The 26,527-nt window shown below is 43.1% G+C and overlaps 1 protein-coding gene across 1 annotated transcript in view; it reads right to left on the bottom strand.

Annotated features, from left to right (window-relative positions):
• Positions 1–26,527, bottom strand: part of USP10 (ubiquitin specific peptidase 10) — a 73,615-nt gene that overhangs the window by 6,947 nt on the left and 40,141 nt on the right. The window contains exons 3-11 of the mRNA XM_055304868.1: positions 24,004–24,064; positions 18,853–19,893; positions 9,199–9,290; positions 8,580–8,689; positions 8,129–8,184; positions 7,808–7,911; positions 4,977–5,076; positions 4,045–4,222; positions 1,191–1,356 (exon numbers count right to left, since the gene is read on the bottom strand). Of these exons, the coding sequence (XP_055160843.1) occupies positions 1,191–1,356; positions 4,045–4,222; positions 4,977–5,076; positions 7,808–7,911; positions 8,129–8,184; positions 8,580–8,689; positions 9,199–9,290; positions 18,853–19,893; positions 24,004–24,064 (1,908 nt within the window). The remainder of the gene's footprint in view (positions 1–1,190; positions 1,357–4,044; positions 4,223–4,976; positions 5,077–7,807; positions 7,912–8,128; positions 8,185–8,579; positions 8,690–9,198; positions 9,291–18,852; positions 19,894–24,003; positions 24,065–26,527) is intronic.

Below are 26,527 nucleotides of genomic sequence, written 5' to 3'. Positions count from 1 at the left end.
GGAGAGTGGCACAGGGGCCAGGACAACGACTCCACCTTCAGAGCCACTGCTGCCACAGAATGAGCCAAGTACACAACTCAGCCACACCAACCAACCTCCCCGAAAACAAATACCCACTTTCTCGCTCATTAAGTTCCACCACCAGACTGCGCTTATTCCCTTAAGCCAAGTGCCAAGAATCTGTCTCTCACTCCTACCACTTTTATGTTTTAAAGAAAATTGCCCATGGGGAGCAAGTCAGAAAACACGGTGAAGGACTGGGCGTAATTATGTGTGGATCTCCCAAGAGGGAGATCAGTCCATGCAGGAGGCCCCAGATGAACTGAAAGTCTCCACGTCCTCCTCTGCTCTGCTCTCCTGGCACGAGCTGCCCGACCAGGGTAGCTCACACCGTAAGGTGCTGGCACTCTCTACTCCTCGTGCTCCTTCAGCTGCCACACCCTGCCTATTCACATCAGGCTCCCCAGAGATGCTAGAACTGTTCAAACAAGTGCTACCCATACCTTAGCCTGCATTCGCCCGCACGGTCTTGACAAAGGAGAAGACCCCTTCGACCATGGAGTGGAAAACGGGTGTCAGTTGGCACATCTGGATCCCAGGAACCAGGAAGCTCTCCAAAAGCAGAGTGTTCTCCCTCTCTCCTGACTCAGCTGACAAGCACACCCTATGAAGCTATCTGCTTCCCCTCACTCCTGAACACTAAAAGACTCAAAGAGTTTTATCTTTTTCAGATCAAATTAAAGACTAACAGGCATGAAAACAGCTTTCTATTTTTCGATGTCCCTGAAAACCCATAATCAAATGCAAAATAGATACATTTGGAATCTCTTTTCTATCCCAACTAATCTCATCAAACTGTGCTCTGACATCAGGGCTGTAAAGAGAAGCTATGTGGCCTCTGTCAGAGGTAGTACTGATGTTATCACATCATGATTAGACTACCAGAAAATTAAATGCAGCTCAGGATAAATAATCCAAGTGATTGTTATCTTGGGTTACATGATTTAGAGGTAAAGGAGGTTGACTGGGAGCATCTGCTTCAACCATTTCATTCTAAAAACATGGAAACCCTCTAAAACAGGCAACAGGCTTAAGAGGCAGACCAACACACTTCTCGCCCCTGCTTCTGTACTCTTCCCACCAGGCCGTGGTGCATCAGCACAAATGCTCACGATCAGCTATGAGTGTACCTCTTGTTTGGTTTTCGTGGTATAACCCTGGACAGATTCTCTTGCCACCAAGCTCTCCAATGCATCCTGGACCGTACGGATCCTGTCAGACTGGATGTCCAGCTGCAAGGTGAAGAATGGCTGCAAAGTGGCCGACTCCTTTGAACTCTGCTGGTAAACCACAGACCTGAGAGGCAGAGACAAAAACAGATAACCGTCAGAGACCACTCCTTCCCACTCTCCCTTAAGATGATCCAGCAGCAGAAGAGGCATTAACACTGAAAATGAGATTGCTCAGAATCATTTTCAGAAGACCAGAGAGAACAGAAAAGCCAAAAATATACTGAACTTAAAAATAATCCTGCCAAATACCACCTCCTAAGTATTTCTAGCAACTATCCACCAGTTGATAGTTTTCCCAGCACAAGCACACTAGAATAAAACAGACTTCATCTTCCAGATTCCTTCACTTCCACTCCACACTTTTAACACACCAGTTAATAAATGCACCTATCCTGCCATGGCCTCAAAATGCTGACACTCCACTTTCTCAGAGTATCAGAGCCTGTTCTAATAAAACAGAGGAAACCCCAAGGTAAACAGAGTATTTTTAACGGCATTTTCCCCCCTACAAAAATGACTTACAAAAGAAGAGGAGCAGGATGTGTAATAAAAAATAAGTTAACATTCCAGGAAACAAGGCTACCTACCACCCTGAAGAAGGAGGATGCCAATTCAACCTTGTTTTCTTAGCTGGTTTTTCATTTCATTTTTCTTTTTCTAAGTATTTCTGAGTAAAACTTGTGTGCTCGGCCCATCTTTCATTTAGGCCCAGCAAGGAAACATTCCAGGAGCTCAACAAGGAATTCCATTTCTGCAGTCTGAGTGACCTAGTTTACGAGTGGAATCAATGGACGTGCATCGGTATCCACAGCCTTTATAGAGAGAATGCCGTGAAGAGCAAACTAAAAGCTTTCTGCCTAGGGCTTTGTGTTCACATGCTGCTTTCCTAAAACGTGGTATAAAGACCCATCTTCATGTTCCCTTCCTTTGAGTGTACAAACTTGGGAGCAACGGCCATTCCCCAGGTTCCAAGAATAGCAGTGCCAGCAGCAGTGATTAAAACTGGTAATGGAATCAAGAAGTGTCCTCTTGGCTCCAATAGCCTGACTTTTACACCTGGCCTGAGGGGAAAGGTGAAGAAAGGTGCTGGTTTTTCTGGGGGAAGTGAAAACCCAGCCAATGCAATAAGGGTGAATTTTATTTATTTTTTATTTATTTTTTATTTTTAAGGGTGAATTTTAAAAAGAAAAACCTTCTGGCCGTCTGAATAAGGATATGTGCTTAATGATGGCTACTGCACACAGGAAAGAAGTTTCCTAAATCATAAAAAATAATTCCTATCTTTGCTTTATCATTTCTCAAAAATATCAACAATCAATTTCAAAATAAAAAGCCCACCGAGGCTAGAGGCCTGGCAGAGCCATGCAAGCTAGAAATTTCTTCCAAGTGGATTCTGGTTTTCTCCCACTGGTTATTCACAAACTAAGTGTGGACTCTTTGGGAATGCTGGCCTCAGGGGCCTTGCAATTTTGATATTCCACCTATGCACAGGTATGGCGCTGCTGTTATACCCATATATATATATTCCTTCATCCGCTCTCCTGTCCCTAAGGGGTTGGCTCAAGAATGCTAACATCAGAGGTCTAATGCAGAGCTAAAGGTGTAAGACAGCCTTCTCTCCCTGCTGTCGCCTGACCTAGATCCCTCTTCCCTTCCCAAAACAGCCCAGCCCAAGGAATTGCATCTGGCAAAAACAAGTTACAGAGGCCGTGGTCTGGGGCTGGGTGTTCCCCAGAGCATACCTGACCACAGGGCTGGTGTGGAAAGACTCCAGAATAGAAAGGGGCCCAAAGGCTCTAGCTCACAGTGAAGAGCACAGAAATGACTTGTTCAAGGTAGCACGACTGGCTTCTGAATCCTGTCCAAAAGAGCAGCGCTGATGGCTTGTGGAGGAGCTAGTGGACGTTCTGAGGTTTATTCACCTACTGAACGGGGCTCAACCTAAGCTGTATCAGATCAGAGAGGCTGAATTTTCCATGCCTTGAAAAGGGTGTTACTCCTTCTGCACACACAGCACTTGGGATAAGCAAAGGCCGTCTCACCAGAACACCACCTTTGTAGGATACAACGCAAGGCCTTCTGAGAGGAAATCCTGCTCTAATGAGGCCCTCTGGGTGACTGAACATCCTTGGAGACAGCCCTAGGGCTCCTGAGTCCAATATCACGGTCGTCCTGAATAGCGCTAATGCAATAAAATAAAATCCTTCTAGAAGGACATCATGAAGAAGCAATGAGCAGCTGGCTGACAGGAATGAGAGCAGAGAAGAGCTCCAGGAGGCCCCATGTGCCCCTTTATTCAAAAGGATCCACTTCCACACTGCCTTACCTTTCTGGCTCACTCGGTTCTGGCCCCTAATATTTTTCTAGCCAGACACAAGACTTTCTTCTCTTAACAAAACATGGATTTCAATTTAACGAGTCCTTTTCTTCCTACCTAGCTATAAGCTGACCTGAGGGGATGTAGTGCCGATGGAGTGAGGGTGAGATGGGCTGAGGAAGCAGGGCTCACCGTGGCCGCCCAGCCCTGGGGGTGCAGCGCCCTGCACCGAGGGGCCATGCAGGGTGGGCTGGGAGTAGTCAAAGCACTAGACAGGAGCAACACAGGGAAGCCCAGGGACAAAGTGGGCACAAATGCGTGAAGGCTAGCCATCAGGTCCGAAATTTCTCAGACACATCTTATACCTTCCCCCTTCTGCAAAACAGCAAAATCCTGAAAAAGGCAAACACTAAAGTATTCCAGAAAAGCATAAACCTGATGTGTCCACCAAAAATGCCAGTGATTGGGGTCTGAACAAACTCCGCCTGGCGAGTGACTGAAGTCTTATTTCTGGGGCCCACTTGCTCCCATTCGTCCTCACTTCCTTCGCCTGGTTCTTCCTGGTCGTCTTCAGTCACCGAGTGACTTTTGGGTCCATTGGAAATAGTGAGTTCTGAAAAGGAGACAGTCTGCTTAGGCTTGCCACTGGCAACAACAGCAGCAAAAGAAATTTTTAAAGAAAGGTTCTACATAAACCACCTGCAGAGTCAGCTTTTAAAACTTAAGTCAGGATGCATCCTGCATTAAGAACAAATGCAACATGTACGTCCACCGGAGCCCTACTTGCACGAACCACCAAAGACGGTGTGCTTGGGGCAACTGAGAAGTCTGAAGGTGGACGGGAGAGGGGGTGGTACTGTGCAACCACAGCCAGTTTTCCTAATTCGGGAAAGGGCTCTGGTCCTGCATGACAGCATCTTCATCCTCAGGAAACGCAGGCTTTGGCATTTAGGGGTGAGCTAAACTATTATCTGCAACTTAATTTGTGTCACTCAGGAAACTGCGTGTGGGAACAGAAAGAAACAGCATGGCAACAAGTGAGCTGCTGCAGAATCCAATACTGATACAGGTTTCACCAAACTATTCTCCCAGCTTTTCAGGATGTTTGATCATTTTTCTAATTAAAAGCTGAAGGGAAAAAAAAAAGGCAGAGGTTCTGGATATATTTTGATTTATCCAAGTAGAACATTCTCAATGGTCTATAAAATAAGCAATACAAAGATATCCAGAGTCGCCCTAGTGAGGAAGGGACACAAAGAGTCAATGATCTGGGGAAAAAGCAACATACTACGTGAGCAGGTGACATTGGTTCAAAAGTAATTCCGAAGGAAAGGTCCTCACAGTGTGGCAAATAGAGTACAACCTACTTTCATTGTTCGGTGACAGGAGCTTCTTTAGGCTGAGCATTTCCTCATGAAGTCCATTTAGAATGAAGCCTAAGTACTCCTCAGCATCTTCTTGTCGACCCTGAAAAGGCCAGACGCAAGCATGTTAATTGTAGTGATCACCATGAGAGGCCTGCAGGGAATGAATGCTGTACCTGCATATTCAGACTAGGTCTCCCTTAAACTTTCAACAAGATTTAATGTAAAATGTTTCTGGAAATCACATGAGCTCTCCTTTGATCACTGAAATGGGTGGCTTGAGGCGGAAGGAGCATGGGGGAGGGACCCATTACACCTTTATGTAGGAAGGTAGAGTAGAAATTTTTATTTTTTTCTGGATTTTTGAGATTTTCTACAATATATATATACATACATTACTTTTATGATAAAAAAGTTAACAGTTGTTCTCTTGTTGACATGAAAAAGAACAGGAACTAAAGGTCGAGGCCCTCACCGCGCAACCCCAGGGGTAATGGTCACCCTGGGAGTTGTGAACAGCAGCCCTGTGTGCCTATTTTGGATGATGGGCAACTGTTACAGAGGGGAAGGACCTAAATTATAAGTGAAAAGCTCTACTGATTCATAGATTTAGCTAACAGTTTGATATACACACACATTAGCAAAATAATTTACAGATCAGTTATTTGTCAGTTATTTGTCTCATAATCTCGGGATTAGTTCCTATTTCATTCTTTGGAGAATAACCATATGTTCCAAGGATTTTCAAATTCTTCTTGCAGTCTCCAGGTATGTCTGTTTGCTCCACACAGAACTGCAGCTCCACACAGCAGCTGTTTGGTGCCGAGCATGATCTGCACGTGTGGAAAACAGCAGAAACTGGCTCAAGAAGCATGAAGAGTGCTACTGTTCTTGGAAAGGCCTGCTTGCTGGGCTGGTCCCTGGTTGGCATCTGGGAACTTGGCTTTGGGGAGGGTTCCCCCCATTCCAAGAAGTGAAAAGGGACTGTGCTGAAATCATGCAGGGTGGTTTATGGTGCACATCTGCTTTCCCTCTGCAAGTCTGGAATTTTGGTTTGCGCCAGGCAGAGGATGCCTGTTTGACCAGCCCTTGGTAAATCCCCTGGGCACTGAGTCTTCAATGTGCTTCTGTAGCAGACAGCATCTTCACATGTGCTGTCACATGCTGATGATACTGAGGAATTAATGTGTTCTCTGTGGTGTACTGGGAGAGGAGCTTCAAGGTTCCCAGTGGATGTCTGACCTTGCTTCGCATCCCTGCACTGTACTAAATCCTAACTGTGAGGATAACAGCTTCTGTGTCCTGTGAGTCCTTCCATTGAATCACCAAACCTGAAGGTGGTATGGGGGACACAACACAGCCAATATTCACGTAACTTTGAAAGACACCTCTGTCCATGAACATTAACTATTAGGCAGGATCTCAGTGGGGTTCAACCACAGGATGCCCCCTCACCTTCACTCCTTTACCTCTGCCTCCACCTGAGCTGGGTGACCCTCCTCTAGCTTCTAAAGCATCGGTGTACACATCTATTTTAGTACTTCTCTTGCTGTCTGTCTTCTTAGATTACATATCTAATTCCCCTATTGGACAAGTGAGCTTTTTGAGGGCAGAATGCATTCCTAACATTCTCTACATTACTTATTACCTGCGAAATGTAAATTTTGAGCTAAGCACTGACAGCTACAACATGCCCAGTAAAGCATCCCTGGTGGTATCTTACTACACTGTCCTGGCCATTTACCCTTCTTCAAAACAAGGAGCTTCGATATTACTTTATTTAGCTTCAGCGGAATTGTTTTTATGATTTCTAAATCATCTCTAAGTAATTTCCCTAAGCACCATTCAATTGCTTATACTGACTCATCATAAAGTCTGCAGAAGACCCTCCTTAGCCCTTGGTCCCATGCCTTCAGAAGCAAAATGTATGACCAAAGGTGCAAAGAAGAAAGCCAAGGAGGGCAGCCTGGGTGGCTCAGCGGTTTAACCTTTCAGCCCAGGTTGTGATCCTGGAGACTCGGGATCGAGTCCCACGTCAGGATCTCTGCATGGAGCCTACTTCTCCCTCTGCCTGTGTCTCTGTCTCTCTCGCACGTGCTCTGTGTCTCTCGTGAATAAATAAATAAAATAAAATTTAAAGAAAAGAAAGCCAAGGAACTAAAACATGTGAGTACAATGAAAACCTAGCTTTCCTGAACACTGACATGACCCAGGCCCCATGACCATGCTCTAAGAGGCAGTGCAGTGCACTGGTTAAGGGGCTGTCACGCCAGGCCTTGCACTTATGAGCTGTGTGACCTTGGACAAGGATCTCACTTTTTTTTTCTTTTTTTTTTTTTTTAAGATTTTACTTATTTATTCATGAGAGAGGGGGAGAGAAAGAGAGAGAGAGAGAAAGAGAGGCAGAGGGAGAAGCAGGCTCCATTCAGGGAGCCTGACATGGGACTCGATCCCAGGTCTCCAGGATCAGGCCCTGGGCCAAGGACAGCGCCAAACCGCTGCCCCACCAGGGCTGCCCAGATCTCACTTTTCTTAAATGTAACAAGGAGACAATCATACCTTACTCACAGAGTTAAGTAAACTAATGGATGGAAAGCACTTTTATAAGAGTACTTGCTGTTGCACAGTAAATGAGGAATGAACTGGCTCTGATTATGATAATTATCATATTTTTAATATTCATTCAAGCAACTGACTCCATAACAAGCCTAGATCTACTGAACGCCCAGCAAATCCCAGGCCTGAAAGTGCAGAATGAGTGCTGATCGAGCAACAGTGCAGGCAGAGATTGGAGAGGGGAATTTTCTACTGGCTGCATGAGAGCAGTGCCAAACCTTTTCCGACAGGCTCGACTTGATAACTGTCAGAAGTCTGTAAATATACGTAGGTTCAAAAGCAGCTCCAGGGCGGATATCTCTCACGATTTTATCCCCAAGAGCTGCAATGGAAACAGAACACAGATTTTCATAAAATGAAGTCTTAAAACAAAAAGCAGAATTGGGACTCCCCCTCCACCCCCACACAATCTGAGAATAGTGTAGCACCTTGCATTTTAGAAACATTTTTTTCCAACAAGACTGAATTCATGACATTCAGACACCTGACCCCCTGCTGTCCATATGTAATGGGCATCAGAAGACCTCATTTTCACTCACCTTGTCTGGGTTTTGGAGGTACTGGCATATTAGTAAACTCATTCATTAGCCGAACACTATAAATACGGGGGGAAAAAAAGTTTAGTACATTCTTTTAAAAAGATCTTTTACTAAAGAGCCTCGATAGCTAAGTAGACTGTTAGTATGAAGATGGAGAATTTTAAGTAACCGATGCTATAATACTGAGTTCTTAAATCTTTTCTACATAAGGTTTTGGTATATTGTGAGTAATATACACTGGTAAACACTACATTTATGTAACTAAATTTGAAGAATACAAATAAACAATGCTCCAGTTCCATTTCTGGTTAACCTCCAATAAAAACATGAACAGTACCGTTTAAAAAAAAATAAAATTATAGGACCCATCTGCTTAACTATTTGAATTCAAATTATCAGAGGCAAAAAAAAAAACCCAGCCCCCTAATACATTTGGAAGCACCTTACTTACAAGCTATCTATCATGGGTGTCGATGTACAAGGCCTTTGCACTTTTGAATACAGAGGAATGAACTTCATCAGGTGATACATCGGAGGGCAAGCAACCAGTGCCTGCAGCGTCTAAGTATTGGCAGTAAGGAAGTGTAAAGGAAATGAAACACACTCCAAATTTCTGAAAGATGCATTAAACCCAATGCATATAAAACTACATAAACCAAAGACACTGAAAGACTAACAGATGTAAACATAGAAAGGAATAAACCTAACAACCACGAGGATAACTGTCTTGTGATTTCGACATCGGGGTTTACTCTGCAATCAGCATTTACATACGGAAACTTGATTAGACCAAGATAAATCAATTAAAGTATTTCCAACTGTAAATGGACATGCTGCCCTACTAGTCAGGGCCATTCTAATGCAAATAAAAGTCACCTGATTCTGTCACTCACCAGTCAACAATTCATCTTTATTTGGGTCAGGAATAACTCTGTTTATAAGGTAGGCAGACTAAATAAGGAAGCAAGTCTTTGGACTCAAACTCCAGGACAGCTGAATGAAGTCAAAGGCACTGGAGGAAGGGGAAGGTGCAGCCAGCCGGCCTTGGGGACAGCACTTGAGAAGGATACAGCATTAATGTAGCACCAGTTTCCTTTATTGATCAGCCCACGGGGTTGCAATGACACTGGTTTATGTATTAGGGTTACATTCTCCAGTAACTCTGAAAGAGTGAAGAAGCATATTTAAGAAGTTAATGACATCTAGTGAATAACATGGAAGTAAACTCTTACACTCTGTGGGAGTGTTAAAAAAAAAAAAACACTTTGAGAGAGCACATATTCAAAGAAAAGGCACACTGTATTGAAGCTGCGTGCTGTCCAACACTGTGTACAGTATTTAAGGATTAAAAATGTTTTAATGTTCTGTCCCCCAAACATCAACATTTACTTATCTTTCCATAGGAATGTAACTGGGGAGCACAAGAACTACTTTAACAAGAAACAGAAAAGGCTGAGATACGTTGGTAACACAGGTGACAGAGACATGAGAGACACAGGCTTCCCCCCTGCACACTGCTGGCGAGGCAGGCCTTGCAAACAGCGCAGGCCATCAGACACCAGTTATGGAGGAAGGAGTTCACGGGCAGGACCCGAGCCCTCAACCAGTGCGTACTCCCAGCACCCACCATGGCACCTAACATATCACAGTGATCTCTGTGCAGTGAGGGACAATACACCTTTCTGAGACAACTGTCTCATACTAACTAAATTGTATTTTTCATTAGAATTCCAATTTGTGGAATGTTTTGTGTGCCAGAATGCCCTTATTCCATTGAGAAATACATTTATCCTCAGATGCATCCTCTGACATCCCTCTTCTCTACGGTCTTCTCTACATTCAGATGTGAATGCCATCTTCATATAATGCTTTAATACTTTAATTAGATGCTTTAAATATTTTTGTTCAGAAATGCTTTAAAACAAGGCAAAGCTTCCCTGTGTCCCATTATGAGTCTTGTACCAGTGACAGCCACAACTTATGAACATCTTCCACATTCAGCAAGTGCTTTACAACTTATACTTGCTATGTGGCTATACCTAATCCCTACTAATCCAGAAGAACTACCATTAAGGAAACAGAATCTCTGAAATGTTAACTAGCTTGCCTGGGATCACTCAGGAGATATGCAGCACAGCCAGCACCTGAAATCTGTGATTTGTGGCCATTCCACACTGCTTCCCTTTACTTTTAAATTGTGTACCAGAAAAGAAAAAGTAAGTGTATATATAATGCCAGCATCCATTCAAGGCACAACGGAAACAAAAGCAGTTTTTCATTTATAAAATACAGCTGGACTGGCAGGTCTCAGACTTCAGCGTTAACTCAAGGAATTACTTTGCAAAATTCTAACATCCACATGCATACACTCCCTGAGAGTAATGCCCTCTGAGAGTAAATGCCCCCTTTCCTCTAAGGAAGCACAGAAAATAATTTTCCCATTTATAAAAAGTAAAGCATTACAGGCTCAAGAAAACCCAATGGGATCTATTCAGTCAGTCTGGGCTTATAAAGTTCTTGTCATCTCTCTCCTACTACGGGGCACAGTAGTCGGCCTCAGGGAGGACCACGTCACTTACAGAACTGAACTATAAGCTCCATTTGAGAGCCCCCAGTGCAGACAGCACCAGATATGTGGTGGACACTGTGCTGGGGGCATCATCTGCACTGTTCATAATCATTCCCTGTTAAGGAGACACTGTAACCCTCCTCACTTTACAAGAGGTGAGAAAACACAGGTCCAGAGTTATGGAACTGGTACAGGTTGTGCACCTGAGCAGACATGTGACCTGGTTTGCTTTTCCTCTCAATAGTTAACAGGCTCCACTCTACAACCCTTTCACTCAAAGGTTTCCGTACTAACATGCCCCGTGGACTTGAGACCTCCTACTTACAATGGAGTGGTACATTTGTCTTTGGGGCATGTTGTCACAACAGTCCATACTCTCCAGTGTGTGCCACAGATTGGCAATTATTCTGAATAAAAAATTCTGTGCATTTTCAAATAAGCACCAATCCCGAAACTCTAGCATGACCCCATGAATCTTTGCCATAGCACTTTTATAGGTACAGACAGCAATATCAAGTTTTCACATAACTGTTAAGACTCAAAATCAACTGCCCTCCTACCACAAGGACATGCTGCCATTCGCTGAGCCCTGCCTGGGCACCAGGTCCTGGAAGCACAGAGGTGGCTAAGAGATGGCCCTGCTGCAGGAGAGCCTGTAGAGGGGTGAAGAAGAGGAAACCCAGTGCATGCTAAGCTGAAGGGGGATCAGTGGAGGAGATGCTCTCAGCCAAATGCACAGACTGGAGAAACCCTGAGGCAGCCAGGACCCAATGACAGCAAACTGTAGCTGATACCATAAGGTCCCTGGCTGGGGTGACAGTGTCTTCCACGCGGTGGAGTAGGTTTCTTTTTGTTTTTGTACAATGGTGAGATCACAAGTTCAGTTTGGGAGGCACTGATAAGAGGTACCCAGATTATACACACTCACACACAGAGTCCCCCAGCTGGGGGCTGGCAGTGTACATCCTGACAACCCATACACCTCAAGAGGAGTGATGTGTCAGGAGTGGAGCACTAAGCACTACCCATGTCTGAGTGGCAAGCCACGAAGCAGCTGTAACCATCATCTAGAAGGACAGGGCAGTTTGTGTTCACAGTGGAGGCAGAAGCAGGTTCTCGGGCCCCAAGGAGGGAAGTTGCCACCTGAAGCCTGCCTGAGGCAGGATGGGGTCACCAGGAGGCTCATAGGATTGTGGGAGGGAGAGGGCTAGGGAAGGGCAGACTCACCACAGTTTATGGTGGGGAAAGACAGGAAACAGCAACCTCCATTTCAGATGAAATGGAAGGAGGCAACATCTCTTAAGGTGGGTGCAGGGGCAAAGAAAGATGTGGGGGTGGCTTAGTGACAGTAATCCCTGTTCAGTACAGACACTGATGGAAAATGGAAAGAAAATGACCAGAGACTGAAATAAAAGATCTGAAACTTCCCTCTCTTGTTAACTGTCTCAACAGACTCAAAACCATGTTTGTAGTTAGTCAAAAGTACTTTGAATCTTGTTAAATTTTTTAAAAAATCACTTATGACAAGGCCAACTCCACTCTCAAGAGGGAAACAGGTGGAAAAATATCCAGAACTGCTCTAAGCTCCACTGGAAAACGCATGTCCTCTTAGGTTTGTACTGAGCTACATGCCCAGAATAATGTGCACACCTGCAGGCTGAGATACTCGAGCCCTACAGAATCAGAGAAGATACCCAATTTAAAGTTGACTATTAGCTGACTTCTTTCCAACACTGAACTGAGAAGCAGTGTGTATTGGTTGGACAGAAAGCTTTAGTTTCTACATCGACCCTTCCCTTGAAGCAATGCCAGCTTCTGGCCATTGATTTCGGTTCACTTATTTTAAGGAATAGGCAGGAAAAAAGCCATTTCAGATTAGCTTCTACAATCTTAAACTCAAGTCTCTCAGCATCACCCAGTGGTTTGTTCAGTAACTACAAGTAACAGAACATTCCAAATAGCCATCCATCCACAAAATGAACATAGCAAAAACTCACTTAATGTAGAACAAAAGGACACTCGGGGCATTTACTAGAGAATGTACTGAACTAGCTTTAAGTCTTTAACATAAAGAGCCTCTGGTACAGGGGTGCCTGGTGGCACAGTCAGTTGAGCAGTCAACTCGATTTTAGCTCAAGTCATGATCTTGGGGTCCCAGGATCGAGCCCCCTTGACTTTGCACTTGGTGAGGATGTGCTCTCTCTCCCTCTGCTCCTTCCCCTGCTCTCTCTTAAAAAAAGAGTTTCTGGTACATATTTACAAGTTTGTAGATTAGTATCTTTATAGACTCAGAACATATGAGGAAACACTGAACAATCTAAATTTTCCTTAATCATTATGCTGCTATTCTAGAAAACCTTTCTCTACACTGGCATAAGCATATTGCTCTGTCATTAGGGTCTTGCAAGGAGCCTCAACACTACTCTCAAGGTTAAGATGGACTGGCTGGAATGGAACAACCTTCCCTGAAGGCACCTAGAGCAGGACATGGCATCTCTCTGTGGCAGCAGGCACCATGGACTCCACCCTCTATCAGAGGCATCTCCTCCTTCCAGACAACTCCCTCACACTGCTCACTGCTCTGCCGAGTCCTCTCTGTCCAAGTAACGAACTTCCAGGCCTTCTTTGTCCCAGCTTCATCCTGCCATCCCTATTGGTTCTAGTGGCTCTCCTACTGGCCCCTGGCCCACAACTCCCTCTGCACAAATCACTGCTCTTTCTTCAGACATCTGTTCCTTTTCTATCTTATTCCTTAGACAACACTCATAACAAGGCCAGTCATTACTCACTGACTGAGACAGTGGGTGGCCTACACAAAGAATTTATTAAGAGCACTGGGGATGAATTAAACATCTGGAGACTAAAGTTGTTGGTTATGGTAAATGACCCAGTGGACTCTCACGGTCATTCTATCACATTGTTCAGAGAGCCTCCAGGTGCCCCTGTGAAGGAGACTCAAGGCAGGAGCCCAGGAAGACAAACCAGACAATCAGGGTTCAAAGCCTGGCTCTGCCACTTCATTCATTTTGCAACCTGGAACAGAAGATGTGGCTCCTCCCTTGTAAGAGAGCCAACAAGCTGTACCATGCATGGCTGCAGCAAAGACACAAGATAATGCAACAAGCGTACAGAGAACACCGAGCAGGATGGCCAGCTTGTTATAGGTGCTGATAATCCTTATTAGAAAATGAAGAACTGGGACACCTGGTGGCTCAGTTAAGGGTCTAGCTCTTGATTTCAGCTCCGGTCTTAATCTCAGGGTCCTAGGATGAAGCCCCACATCAAACCCCCCGTTGGGCATTGCATCAGCACAGAGTCTGCTTAAGGGTTTCTCTCCCTCCCCCTCTACTCCCCCCCCACTACTGCTTGCTGTCTAAATAAATCTTTCTTTTAAAAAGATTTTATTTATTCATGAGAGACACAGAGAGAGGCAGAGACATAGGCAGAAGGAGAAGTAGGCTCCCTAGGGGAAGCCCAATGTGGGACTCGATCCCAGGACCCCAGGCATCCCAATAAATAATTTTTTTTTCCAATAAATAAATTTTTAAAAAAGAACTGATGCAGATAGGAAGAGAAGGAAAAAGGAAATTTATGGAAAACTTTGAATCAACAACTTTCAGTACTCTAAGAAGTTAAATTACTTAAAATTAAGTATTGAACATTTTGTGAATATATACGGTTCCATTTCAAAAGATACAAAAGCTTGAAAGGGATGCCTGGGTGGCTCAGTGGTTGAGCGTCTACCTTGGCTCAGGTCGTGATCCCAGGGTCCTGGGATTGAGTTCTGCATCAGGCTCCCCATAGGGAGCCTGTTTCTCCCTCTGCCTATGTCTCTGCCCCTCTCTCTCACTCATGAATAAATAAATAAAATCTTAAAAAAAAAATTAAATATCTTGTCTAGGATTTTCTCTTAAGAAACAAATATCCAAACAATGTAAAGCTTTGGTTTTGTAACATAGTATACATTATAGGCCTTTCCTCCTAAAGAATTTCAATAACTATAAACTGAGCCAGACATCAATACTCGACAAAATCTGTCAGCGTGTTCCTCTTTTCCCACCTAGTGAAACACGCACACACACAGATAATCCTAATCCTTTTCCATAATCACTTGTCACTATTACTGAACCCTCATAAAATGAATGAATCCTGCTACTATAATTCAAGTTGATCATTCTGGACTTGCAGACAAGCCAATATGAAAACTTTTAATGTTTTGGTAAACTCTTGCCTCCGGTTTCATCTACCATTGTATTCCTATCTTAATGTTCAATAAGCATTGTAATTACTGAGGTCAAAAGAATTTAAAGTGAGCAGGGTGGTGCCAAAGGAGAAAAGACAAAGTACATCCTGAGCTTGAAGTCTGAACACAGATCTGTGCTGCAGTCATCACTGTGGTTCTCTATTTTACCTTTTTTTAGGGCAAATAATCAGAAGTTGATTGTTAACAACAGACTTCTCCTCCAGAGACCTTCTTTCCAATTCATTTCTGTCAGTGTAATTTACCACTCAGACCCACTGAGACCCACTCAGACCCATCCTCAGGAGGATGGCCTCCTCAATCCACCCTTCTCATAACAATATAACTGGAAAGGCACGGTAAGCCAGAATGACTCCATATCACATGAAAGGTACAAAACTGATACTGCTGTCTTCACTTTTGAAACAGCTTACGCATTAAGTGGCTGAGTTAAAATTCAACTTTCTTATGAAATCTGCCAGTGTATAAAAAAACCTGAGTTGGTTAACAGTCTTTCTTGTATTTCAAGACATACTCATGTTGCTAACATATATTGCCACAAATCATTCCACTGAAATGATTTACAAACTCAGTGGAACTTTTAAGTCAATATAACGTAAGAGTATTTTATGCATCAAATTTTGTTTTCCTAAAATTAGGATATAGAGGTTGTATTAACATTTAAAATGTATGAAAATACAAGATACAGAACTTTCCTTAATTCTTAAGGCCCAAGAACTGGCGTGTAATTGACATTCTGATGCTGCTGACTTGCTCTTCCAGCATCTTCCTCAACTATCCACAACATCCTGAGTTCTTGTTTTCCTTGTTATATTACTTTGAAAGAACACGTGCTAGCTTGGTTACCTAGTCAAGTGGAGGACAGCAAAGTGACCAAAATGTACCACTGTCCACTGGCTGTAGATCAACATATGCTCTATAGGTGGAGGGTTCTCAATTAGTTCTAGAAGTAGAGACACTAGAAATACTAACATGAACATATACACACTGAGTCAGATATGGACTGAACTTCCCACCCACAGGCATGGATTCCTACAAACAGGTGCTGTGTCTTTTCAGCTTACGGTATGCTACACTATCACTACCATTGCTACTTTGGACATTCTGAAAAAGAAATGCAAAAGATTTAAAAAGTCATCTCCCAAGAAAGAGGGAAGTATAACTATGATTTATAAGCTACCAAAAAGTGATCAATCACAAGGTATATATTTCTTTACATTTAAAATAAATATGGATACGGGAATTCATTTTTCTGAGCAGATCCAGCTCATAATAATTTTGTTGCTCTCTCCAGGAATAAATGTTAGGTATGTAACTACAGTGCAAAATCATATATCAAATAGGTTTTGACTAAAATCCATCCATAATAAATGGTATGAAGCAGGTACTTTAATTTCCTCACAGATTTTCTCAGAGGTGTCAAAGACCTGTTTACTTCATCTCTTTCCACTGGAATTTTAATTCATTTTATTTGGGCTTTTAGCTCAGTCCTTCTCCTTGCCCACCATTGATTAATATTCCTTTAAAACAAAATATACTGATGCAAGATATTAAAAGAAAAACATAAAATACAAAACAGCTCTATTTGTAATTCAAAAGCATTTGATACAATTTAAGTTTGGTATATGACAAATGTTTCTCAGTAAAAACCCAGGAAAAGTTAAACGTTCACCACAAGGATGCAAACGCTGTATTGTGAAGATCACATGGGCCAAAAGAGCATGGGCACCAATGACCCCCAGGCTATTTGTGTTCATCACACTTACTCTTGAATGTGGCCACATCTAATCTTTTGCAACCACTTTCAAACATAAGCTACTAAGATTTTCAAATTTCTTTTTCTTACCTCCTGGTCCAGCTGTTCCTACTACAAAGTGGCAAATACTTCCTCTCAGGCTAACAATAACTACTCATTGAAACCCAGACCCCTCTGCACGCCCAGGTAGGCTTCTGTGTAGGTGCCCATCTCCTGCAGGGCTGTGGAAGGCACACAGTGCGTTGGGATAAGTGCTCTTCCCTTCCAATCCCTTAAATCAGAGTTCACACTTAAGAAGAAACAGCCAAGGGAACGAAATGTTGACAATCTACACCAGGAAGGTGAAAGTAGAACCTGCTAAAGTAACGGATAAACAGTTACAAGTAATCACGAGATGGCTGTATTTCTGTTCAAAATGCCTTATATGGTGTTCTCATCTTTATTTATAGCTGGTCTGTCCCCCAAATTTGTATTTCACTGGTGGTTATACAAAAATTAGTTGGCATTTATGAAGCACAGACTTAATGATAGGGCAAAGAATCCAGAAATATGGACGTCCAAATTAAATGAACCTGGGCTTCAAAAAAAAAAAAAAAAAAAAAAAGGATCAACTGTGGATACTGACATTATTCTAAAAATTCAAAAAAGAATAAACTTGATGTCTAAACTGCTCCCTTCTGCCTCTTTCCCCAAAGTTAATAAATGTAATAATAAACATAAAAATTACTCTTTTAGTAGAACCAGTTAGATCCTAAGGCTAATTCTAGGATAACAAATGTCAATCAACAGATCTTTTAATGGAACTAGAATCTCACACAGTTAAATGCTGTTTAAAACAAGTGGGCCTATGCTTACAAGCATGCTCATTCAAGAGAAGTTTGTAGTGAATCTTATTTATAACAAACTGAATACTATTCATCACTTTTATAAATTAAACCTCTATGTAGGAGAACATGACAAAGAGGAAAAATCCCAAGCAGTACTACTTCACCTAAGCTGTGTGTGATCCCAAAAGTCATTTAGCCAGGGCCTCTGCTGCGTGGTTTTACAGGAAGCAACACTCAAAACTGTCAGCAGTTACGTTCCATATTCCTAAGGTTCCATAAAAAGGCTCAAAAGAATGAAGTATTTTTTAAAAACTACACTTTTGCTCAGATAATTAAAACATCTTCTTAACTCGACCAATCAAACTAGGATTAAGGAAACCAACCTGCTGGGAGCACCATCTCAATTCAAAAATACTTGAGACTATGCCTGGTGGTGCTCTCCCCCAATACAATTAACTGAGAGCCCTCCAGAGCAGTTTACCTGCACGTTAACAGATTTCAGCAGGTTAGATTTTAACAAACATACAAGATAACAGACTAGGCGTCAAACCACATTTAAAGTTACAGGACTAAAAATATTTCAAAACATTTAAAATGAATTTTTTCTTATTTTAAATGAAGACTGAGAAAATTTCCCAGAAATTGGAGGATTTTTTTCCTTTGTGAAATAATTTTTAAGAACAAAAGTATAACACCTTCATAACTTTGACCTTAGGCAAATTTTTAAAAGCATCCCACTAATGCATTTCTCATATTGAGGTTAAAATATTGGCCCAGGTTGTTGCAGTTTTTCTTCTCCTGTCAAGGGCTGACTTTGGTGTTCTACAACTGAGTAATAAAATCCATTAACTCAATCCAAAATAGACAATAATAAGAAAAAAGCCCGAATGCTTTCTTACATCTAAGAAATACAGAAAAGAAACAGTGCAAAAGGAGTCTAAATCAAGGATTACATAGCAAATGTACACGAAGGTGTTAACACAGGACAAGTACATTCAGTCACCTGCTGGAGCAAAATTACTGGATCAAAAGCACTCTGTCAACAGAGAAGGACTGATGGTAATAGACATGGACTGTTCACCTAACATAAAGGTAGGAACTGCACCCCACCCCACCCCGACCCACACTATACTTAGACATCCTTTTCCTTCTAGACATAGCATTTAAGATACAGACATTCTTGAGAAATTCCTATGAACACACAGGTCACCGACTGCTGCTCTGGGTAACAATCTAGCACAAGTTTATCAGCCCAGACAGCCTCAGATCTGCGCCCATCTTCACTTCCGACCTGTATCTTTTGAACTATACCTGCAATCTTTATGGCTACAGGATCCTCTGAAACTGGAACAAGCCCTTCTTTGACTTCAATCTGCTTTTCAGAGACCAGGGGAGATGTGGCAGGAGGGGAATACTTAGTTTCCACAGAAGCCACAGGTGAAGAGGAAGAGGGCTTAGAATCGTGAAAAAGGCTGGCCCATGACTTAGGCTGGCTGGTGGGAGCAGTGCCTGCCACAGAGGCCGGGGTGTCGGCAGCAGGGGAAGCGCTCTCGGCCTTAGCTGGGTCCGAGTCCGTGCTCTCCACAGTGTGCAACTCGACTCCGTTGGCAGCTGAGCCCTCACCGGAGGATTCAAGTATTTGTCCGTTAGCAACTCCAAGGTTTTCAGTAGTATGAGTTCCCATGTAAGGCTGAGCCACAGCTGTCCTCAACAGGCTGTCCCTGCCAGCCTCCGTAGAGAGGCAGGACTGTTCCAAGTCAGCCCCGTGGCAGCCCTCAGGCTGCCCAGCAGTCCTGGTATCACCATCGAGGGCTCCAGGGAAAGGCCCACCAGGCACAGCGTCACTGACGAAGTCCGTGGAATCCTGAGGGCTGCTACAAGTCCTGGGCGTCCCCGATGGGGGCACCTCACCCACTAACTCTGCATCCTCTGAGCCTACGATGTTTGGGACTGCTGAATTGGCGTGGCCATTGACCAGGGCTTCCGTGGGAATACTACCCTCACCACCATCTTTCAAGTAACTGTAATATCCTGGGGGACGTTTTTTCTTCTTTTTACGCTCCCTTTGTCCAAGACCACCCGAAACACCATCACTTTCTAAAACTTCAACCTCCGCGCTAGAACTGCCATCCAGGGCAAGGGCAGAGCCTGGGTACTGGCAGTCAACTGAGCTGTAGGTAGCTTCTTTATCTAGGTCATCAGGGGGTTTTTTGGAAGTTGTGCAACTGAGAATAAATTCAGGGGCCTGAGGATTCAATGTGCTTGAAATACTGTAGTTGGGAGTTCTCGGCAAAGTGTCATTGGGTTCAATTACTTCATTAACACCAAATTCAATTCTCTGATATTCTTGTCCTGTTTAGAAAAAAAAAAAATGATCAGTCAATATGCCATTAGCTACAAACACAGCTACACAAACTATAAAAGTCTCAATAATCATTTTCTTTCTGAAACTAAACCCTTAAAGTCTTCTAATTAACACAGCTAGGACAGTTCATTTCTGTGGCAAATAATTTGCCAAAAATAAACAGTAACTATAAAACCATATTTAATTTTAGAGCTAGAAAACCAGAAGACTGTATTCATTTTTCGCTCTTAGAGTGGCTAAGGGAGACTTTCAAGAGGTCAAAACGTAAATGAAATAATAAAAGGCATCATATTCTGCCTAAAAACACCCCTCAATGAAATCTGATTTTATTGGCTTACTTTCTGACTGAAACTAGGGTATATGTATTTTGGACAACTTAAAAAGAAAATCATTACTAGTACCTTAGGCATTTAAAGTTATTACTCTATTTATGGCTTCCCTAACTAGTGATTGAGTAATGCCGAAAGTATGCATTACACCAAGAATTCCCCTCTCTATAAAGGTGTTCTTCAGAGGCACTCTCTGGAACCCTCCATCTCCTGATCTTCTCCACTGACAACCCTCCCTAAAGTCTGAAGAGGGGCTGACATAAGTGCATGTCAATGTGCATTAATGAGTTCACAGTGGGTCAATTCCATGGGTAGTGGAAATACTTTCAAAAATGGCAAGACAATTAGGACTGCAAACTCTGAAAATTCTCTTTGGAATACTTCGGTTACTGGCTACTGCCAACTGGCTATTGGGAATATAGACAATCTACACATTCCATCCGTTACAAAATGTACATTTTTTTCCTAGTTCACATTTCTGAAATTTGATTAAGTTATAGAATCAGCTGCATCTTTCAAGAGATGTCAAGCATCAGTGTCATCTGATATCTGATGAAACAGTTAAAATTCTGAAGCAAAGGACACATGCCTTTTCATTATCTGTAATGCATACCTGAAGATCTCCCTGAGTCTAGCACAAGAGGCTGACTTCTTTTAATGGCAAATACTTAAGAGAAAAAAAAAAATTTCATACTACCAAAAGAACTGTGCTCTATTACAAATAACTGAGTATTTTTCACTTTGGAAGTCTTTTAAAAAGCAGCCCCCTAGAGGGGACCATTATGTGCAAGGTAGCTGCGGAAGGGATGCCATCAGTCTCCCAATTCATCTGTTTTGTGATCATACGGGGGGGGGGGGGGGGGGGGGGGCAATAGGACACCTTCCCAACCACAAGAAGTTCCTGAAAAAGGAATACTAATGATGGCTATATCTAAAAGCACATTTTCATATAAAATCACCAATATGACTATTTGAATCCTTTGGCCTCTGAGCACTTTTTTTTTCTTATTTTGAAAAGAGTCACCAAAGAGAAATTAATTTCTCTATCATTATACCTAAAAGTAAACTATCCATTGTGCTTTCAGGCATCACCTAACCCACAATGCTTCGAGGGTGCAATGCTGCTACATGGACTACGTGGATGTACTTGAGGAAATGAATAACACTCCACATGGGGAGGCGACCTTCTGGAGACTATGGTGTGCATTGTGAAATCAAAACAGACATTAGTATGCGTTGTGGCATGCAGCTTGTACAAGATTTTAATTATTTCAATAGACACAGTGCCTTCCACATCTCAATCCTTAATCTTACCGGATCACAGAATATTGTAGAACGTGATAGGACATGGTTCCATTTCAATATGCTACAGTTATTACCAAAATATTTACCCTGTATAGGGTGTGACTGCACCACTGAAAGGCGGAGTATCCTACCCAGAACAGTTCTTCTCCACAACACATTTCATGGACACACGCATGCACTGCACTGCACGGCAGAGGAGTCAGCACGAAGCCCAATCTGTGTGGGCTGAAGGAGTGGTGAAAGCCTGCAAACCTGGGCTTTAAACAACACAGTCGATGTACGGGGTAAATGGGGACTCCGTGCTCAGGCCACGCAGACAGTGGGTGGTTGGGGGAAGGAAAACCAGCTCAAATAAAATACCATCCTTACACATCATTCTGCCAAGTGTGCTCCTTGCAGTGCCCAGAGTGCTGCATGGGCCCCATAGTTTGCAATGCTCAGGGGCCCCCAAACACTGTGATGCCCACCACTGCCTAAGAACTGCTGCTTCAGTAGCTTCCTCAGCTGATTTCACCAATTAATTAATAGAGTACCTAGCTATATAGTAAAGTGCTTATTATCACAGAGATTAGTAAGGCAAAATCCCTGCCTCAAGCAGTGACATTCGCTGGTAGAAAAACACCTTGGACTAAAGCTGACAGTGCAGAGGAAGGGCAAGATAAGGCCTCAACAGCTTTACAGAAAGAATGTTTCTAGATACAGGAAGGCGTGACCAAGCTCAATCAGAAGCTACGGAGAAGTCAGGAGAAGTGGCAGGATAGCTGGGTGGGGGGGTGGGAAGAGTAGAGGCTATTTCCAGCTGTAGGATCAGACTAAAAAAAAGCAGAGGTATAAAAGGCACATGGTGATAAGGAAACCCTGCAAAGAGCTTGCTGTAGCTGCATATGCTGGGAGGTAGAACAAATCATCCTAAATCATTCATCCAGAAACATACTGCAAGTCTACACCACTCCAGATACTACAGTGCATAGCTGCTGAGCACACAGAAATGGATGATTATGATCCCTGAGACCCACAGCCTAACTCAGTCTAAAGAAGGAGGCAGATTCATTACTGGACAGCGGGACAGGCATCGTAAAACAAATAAATGTCATAAAAGAAATAATGTCAATCTCATGTCACAAGAGAACAGAAAAGACCCCAGAGGAACAGGGGCTGTTAAGCTGGCCTGTCACTAACAGCGCGAGCAGGTGGCAAGATCCCATGCGGTGTTTTTGTCAAATTAAAAGATAGACTTGAGAGAAGAGACAATGGAGAAAAGGAGCCAAGAAGCAGGAACTGAGCAGGGAGGACAGCCTGGAAGCAGGGGTGTGGTGTGAGGGAGAAGAGCTGGTGGAGCCTCCTATCTACAGCCTGGGCCCCCCGGGGGCCATGTGCTGATCAGGAAAGGAGTAACACAGAAGGGAAAAGAACGATGAAACACTTGAAAGCACTGAGTAGACATCTGCAGCATGCTTACTATGTGCATAGTGCGTGGAGACAGAAATCTGACAGATTCAGCAAACAGCCACTCCGGAGGCTGGGCAGGGCATGTCCCCCCAGCTCCACTTCACTCTCATCCTGAGCCGCGACTAGAACAGATCTTTCCCTCAGTCTCCCGGATCACAGTTTCTTACAAAACTGCTAAAAATGTTAGAAACTAGTGCTCTGATTTTACTGTACATAAAAAATCTAGACAGGCTCTTCAAGGTTTATGTTTAAATTATAACGAAAACCCCATTCACAGGTCTGACCATGCTAAAGAAACAGGGAACTAGACCCCTGGCTCTCAGAGCAAAGGCTCCGTGTTCACTTCTCCAAGGCCAGCAAGGGCCTTCGGGGAGTCAAACTGTATAGTCCACACAGACTGGACCTACACACTGGGAGCCCACAGCAACCGAACCATCTGCTATTACTCCAGCACACAGAATCACCACCTCTCAAGAAGCACTGTCTCCAGTAATTAGCTCTGTATCTGTAACAGAGACCAAAAAAGGAACAGACCAGGAGGTGCAAAGGTCATCTGAATTCCCAAAAGCGTTAGGTGACAAACGGATGTAAATGTAACCCAAAGAACAGATCTGAGCCATCAGTGAGCCATGCAAAGAGTACATTCTTAGATAATCACCAGATCTGGCCCATCAGCCTCTACAACCAGATGGAAGGCCACCTAAGAACTTTACAAAAAGCTCTGGCTATAAAGAACGTATGTGGGTCACTGAGAATGATCAAGGAAAAACAAACAACTGTTTCCTTACCTAAACCTTGAACTGCCACTCAGAAGCACAGACTATACTTTACCTCACTAATGAAAATGGTTCAGAGATGAAATATGCTATAGTTTACAACAAACACATCAAGCTGTAAGGGAATGTTTATTTGAAAGTATGAACCTGCAGGAAAACATGATTTCCAAATAGCCTGCCCACCCAGCACAGAGAGCCAGAATGCACGTCAGGAAGATAAAGGAAAGAACCAACTTACCATCAGGTAGCTCATCTGTAGCTTGTGTGCCACACAGCACTGCTCCATTGTATGGGGGAAGCTGCAAAGGGAATTGGAAAACAAATTTTAATTCAATGAAATGTTAAAACCCAACATATTTTTTTCATTAAAACTCTTTATCCATTCAACTTCTTCTCATAACATTTTTCTTTACCAAATAACATACACGGAGACAGTAAAATTAAATCACCTTCATTTAAGAAAAAAAAATACCGTAGGAATGGTCTTAAATATTGTCATTAAGATCCAGAAAGGAGGTAAAAAATAAATAAAAATGGATTCCAATGGACATGAAAGTCGACTACAATAAAATGCCATGACAAACCCTTCATTTCATAGGATGTTAGAGATTACCCACAGATACCACAGCCACTTGTCCTGGGCCACTAGCAAAGACGACTGCTAGTGACCATGTGGCTTTCATGCTCGTCATCCCTGCATGTCCACACAGCCAGGGCAGGTCGGGCCCAGACCCCCAGGCAGAGTCCAGAGAGCCCACAGAGAAGTCTGGGAACCACGGCTCCCTTTTTAACACAGTGTCTTTAGTAACTCAATTAATGACCGGAAACCACATTTCTTGTTTGGAAATGGCAAGTATCTGATCTCTTTGTAAAAAAAATCCAAAGACTTCTTCTTTTTAGCCATCCCATAATAATAATTTGAAATGTTTCAAACGGATACATTCAGGATGACAAAGTTAGGACGGAAGGACTAAGGTAAGTGGACTTAGAGAACAAAAGAACAAGGAATGACACCCTAACACAACACCTCTCCAAGTGCACCCCCCCTTCCCCGGGATGCCCAGGGTTCCTGAATGGGCCCCAGAGAGTCTCCTGCCTGCCCCTGCCTGAGAACTGCTGTGCAAGGGTCCTCCTCAGCAGATTTCTCCAATTAACTCTGAGCACGTGGATTCAGTGATCATGGTAACCAAGCTGTCTCCACCAGGGAGTGAATGAACCTAAGGAAACAAAGGAACTGAATTGAACAGAACGCAGGCAGGGCCTGAGAGCTGCATGTACGTCCACTGGGGGGCGCCCGGTGTTCATACAGCCGACACAAGAGAAGAACCCGTTTAGGGACTACCAAGGATGACACTTGGCCTTGGACCTGCAGCACAAAGAGCAGACACTTGCACGCAGTGCTCCAGCATTTACCGCTGGCACGGATACACGGAGCAAGAAAGGTGCATCTAACAAGCAAGCAGGTTCATGTTTCCCTGCAGTCACAAAAGAAGTTTAGCAAACTCCCAGATGCAGAATGCCTCCCCTTGTTCTAACACAAGGGTGCCCCCTGCTGATGGAAACATATACAATTGTGAGGGACTAAGTGCTTGTTTTTTTTTTTTTAATCATGCTACATTCACACAAAAATATATTAAGTGGTAGACGCCAGACCTGAAAACAGACTCCAGGGTAATAATGAAATTTTCTTTTTAAGATTTTCTTTATTTAGGGGATCCCTGGGTGGCTCAGTGGTTTAGCACCTGCCTTCGGCCCAGGATGTGATCCTAAAGTCCCAGGACTGAATCCCGCATTGGGCTCCCTGCATGGAGCCTGCTTCTCTCTCTGCCTGTGTCTCTTGCGGATCAGTTGCAGCTTGATCACAGGACCCAGGATCATGACCTGAGCTGAAGGCAGACGCTTCACTGACTGAGCCACTCAGGCATCCCTTGACATTTTGCTAATGTTTACAACACTTATTCTAAGTTACTAAGCTGGTAAGAGTCCAACTGTGGCAATTGGTGCTGGAATGAGTTCAGGCACAGAAGAGGGGTATGTGTGTTTATGTATCTTTTTTACACGATAGGCATATGGTCCCTTTAATTCAACACACCTCTACCATTTATAAGATGCCCTCTAATCTGTGGCAAATGTGTGTTTATCCCAGACAGAATGAAATTTTAAGAATTCCTCAAAGTTCCCTCTTTAACTATATAGCTACTTGTAAGAATACAAAATTATAAAATCAAAGCAAAAATAAAATCTCACACATATATGCAAAGTGAGCAATGTAAAAAAACTGAAATTTATTTACATCAGATACAAAGTCAAATCAACTGAAAACACTGCTATCATCTTGTGAAGTCAGTACTAGGGCTCTGATTAGGAAGGTAATGTTTCAAACAAATACTGTATGATATCTCCCTCATCTTTGGAATCTAAAAAAGACCCCACAAAACACAAAAACTCAAAAAAAACAGAAGAATCGCATGGCACTAGTAAAGGCTGAAGCAGGGGATGGGAGAGCCACTGTGTCAGGGCTTACACTTGCATCCAGGAGATAAACCATCCTTGGAGTCTAATACATGGTACAGGGATTACAGACAACAAACCTTATTATAAACTTTAAGCCTGTTTAAGAAGCCAGATTTTAATTGTTCCCACCACTAAAAGAAATGGTAATTATGTGACACAATACAGCTAAGCTACAGTAGCAAGCTTGCAACAGAAATGTATCAAATCAACATGGCCTATATCTTAAATTTGCCCAATTTAATATGTCA

Source organism: Nyctereutes procyonoides, unplaced genomic scaffold, assembly GCF_905146905.1.
Source record: "Nyctereutes procyonoides isolate TBG_1078 unplaced genomic scaffold, NYPRO_anot_genome, whole genome shotgun sequence".
Taxonomy (NCBI): domain Eukaryota; kingdom Metazoa; phylum Chordata; class Mammalia; order Carnivora; family Canidae; genus Nyctereutes; species Nyctereutes procyonoides.
This window is presented reverse-complemented; position numbering and strand designations above follow the sequence as displayed.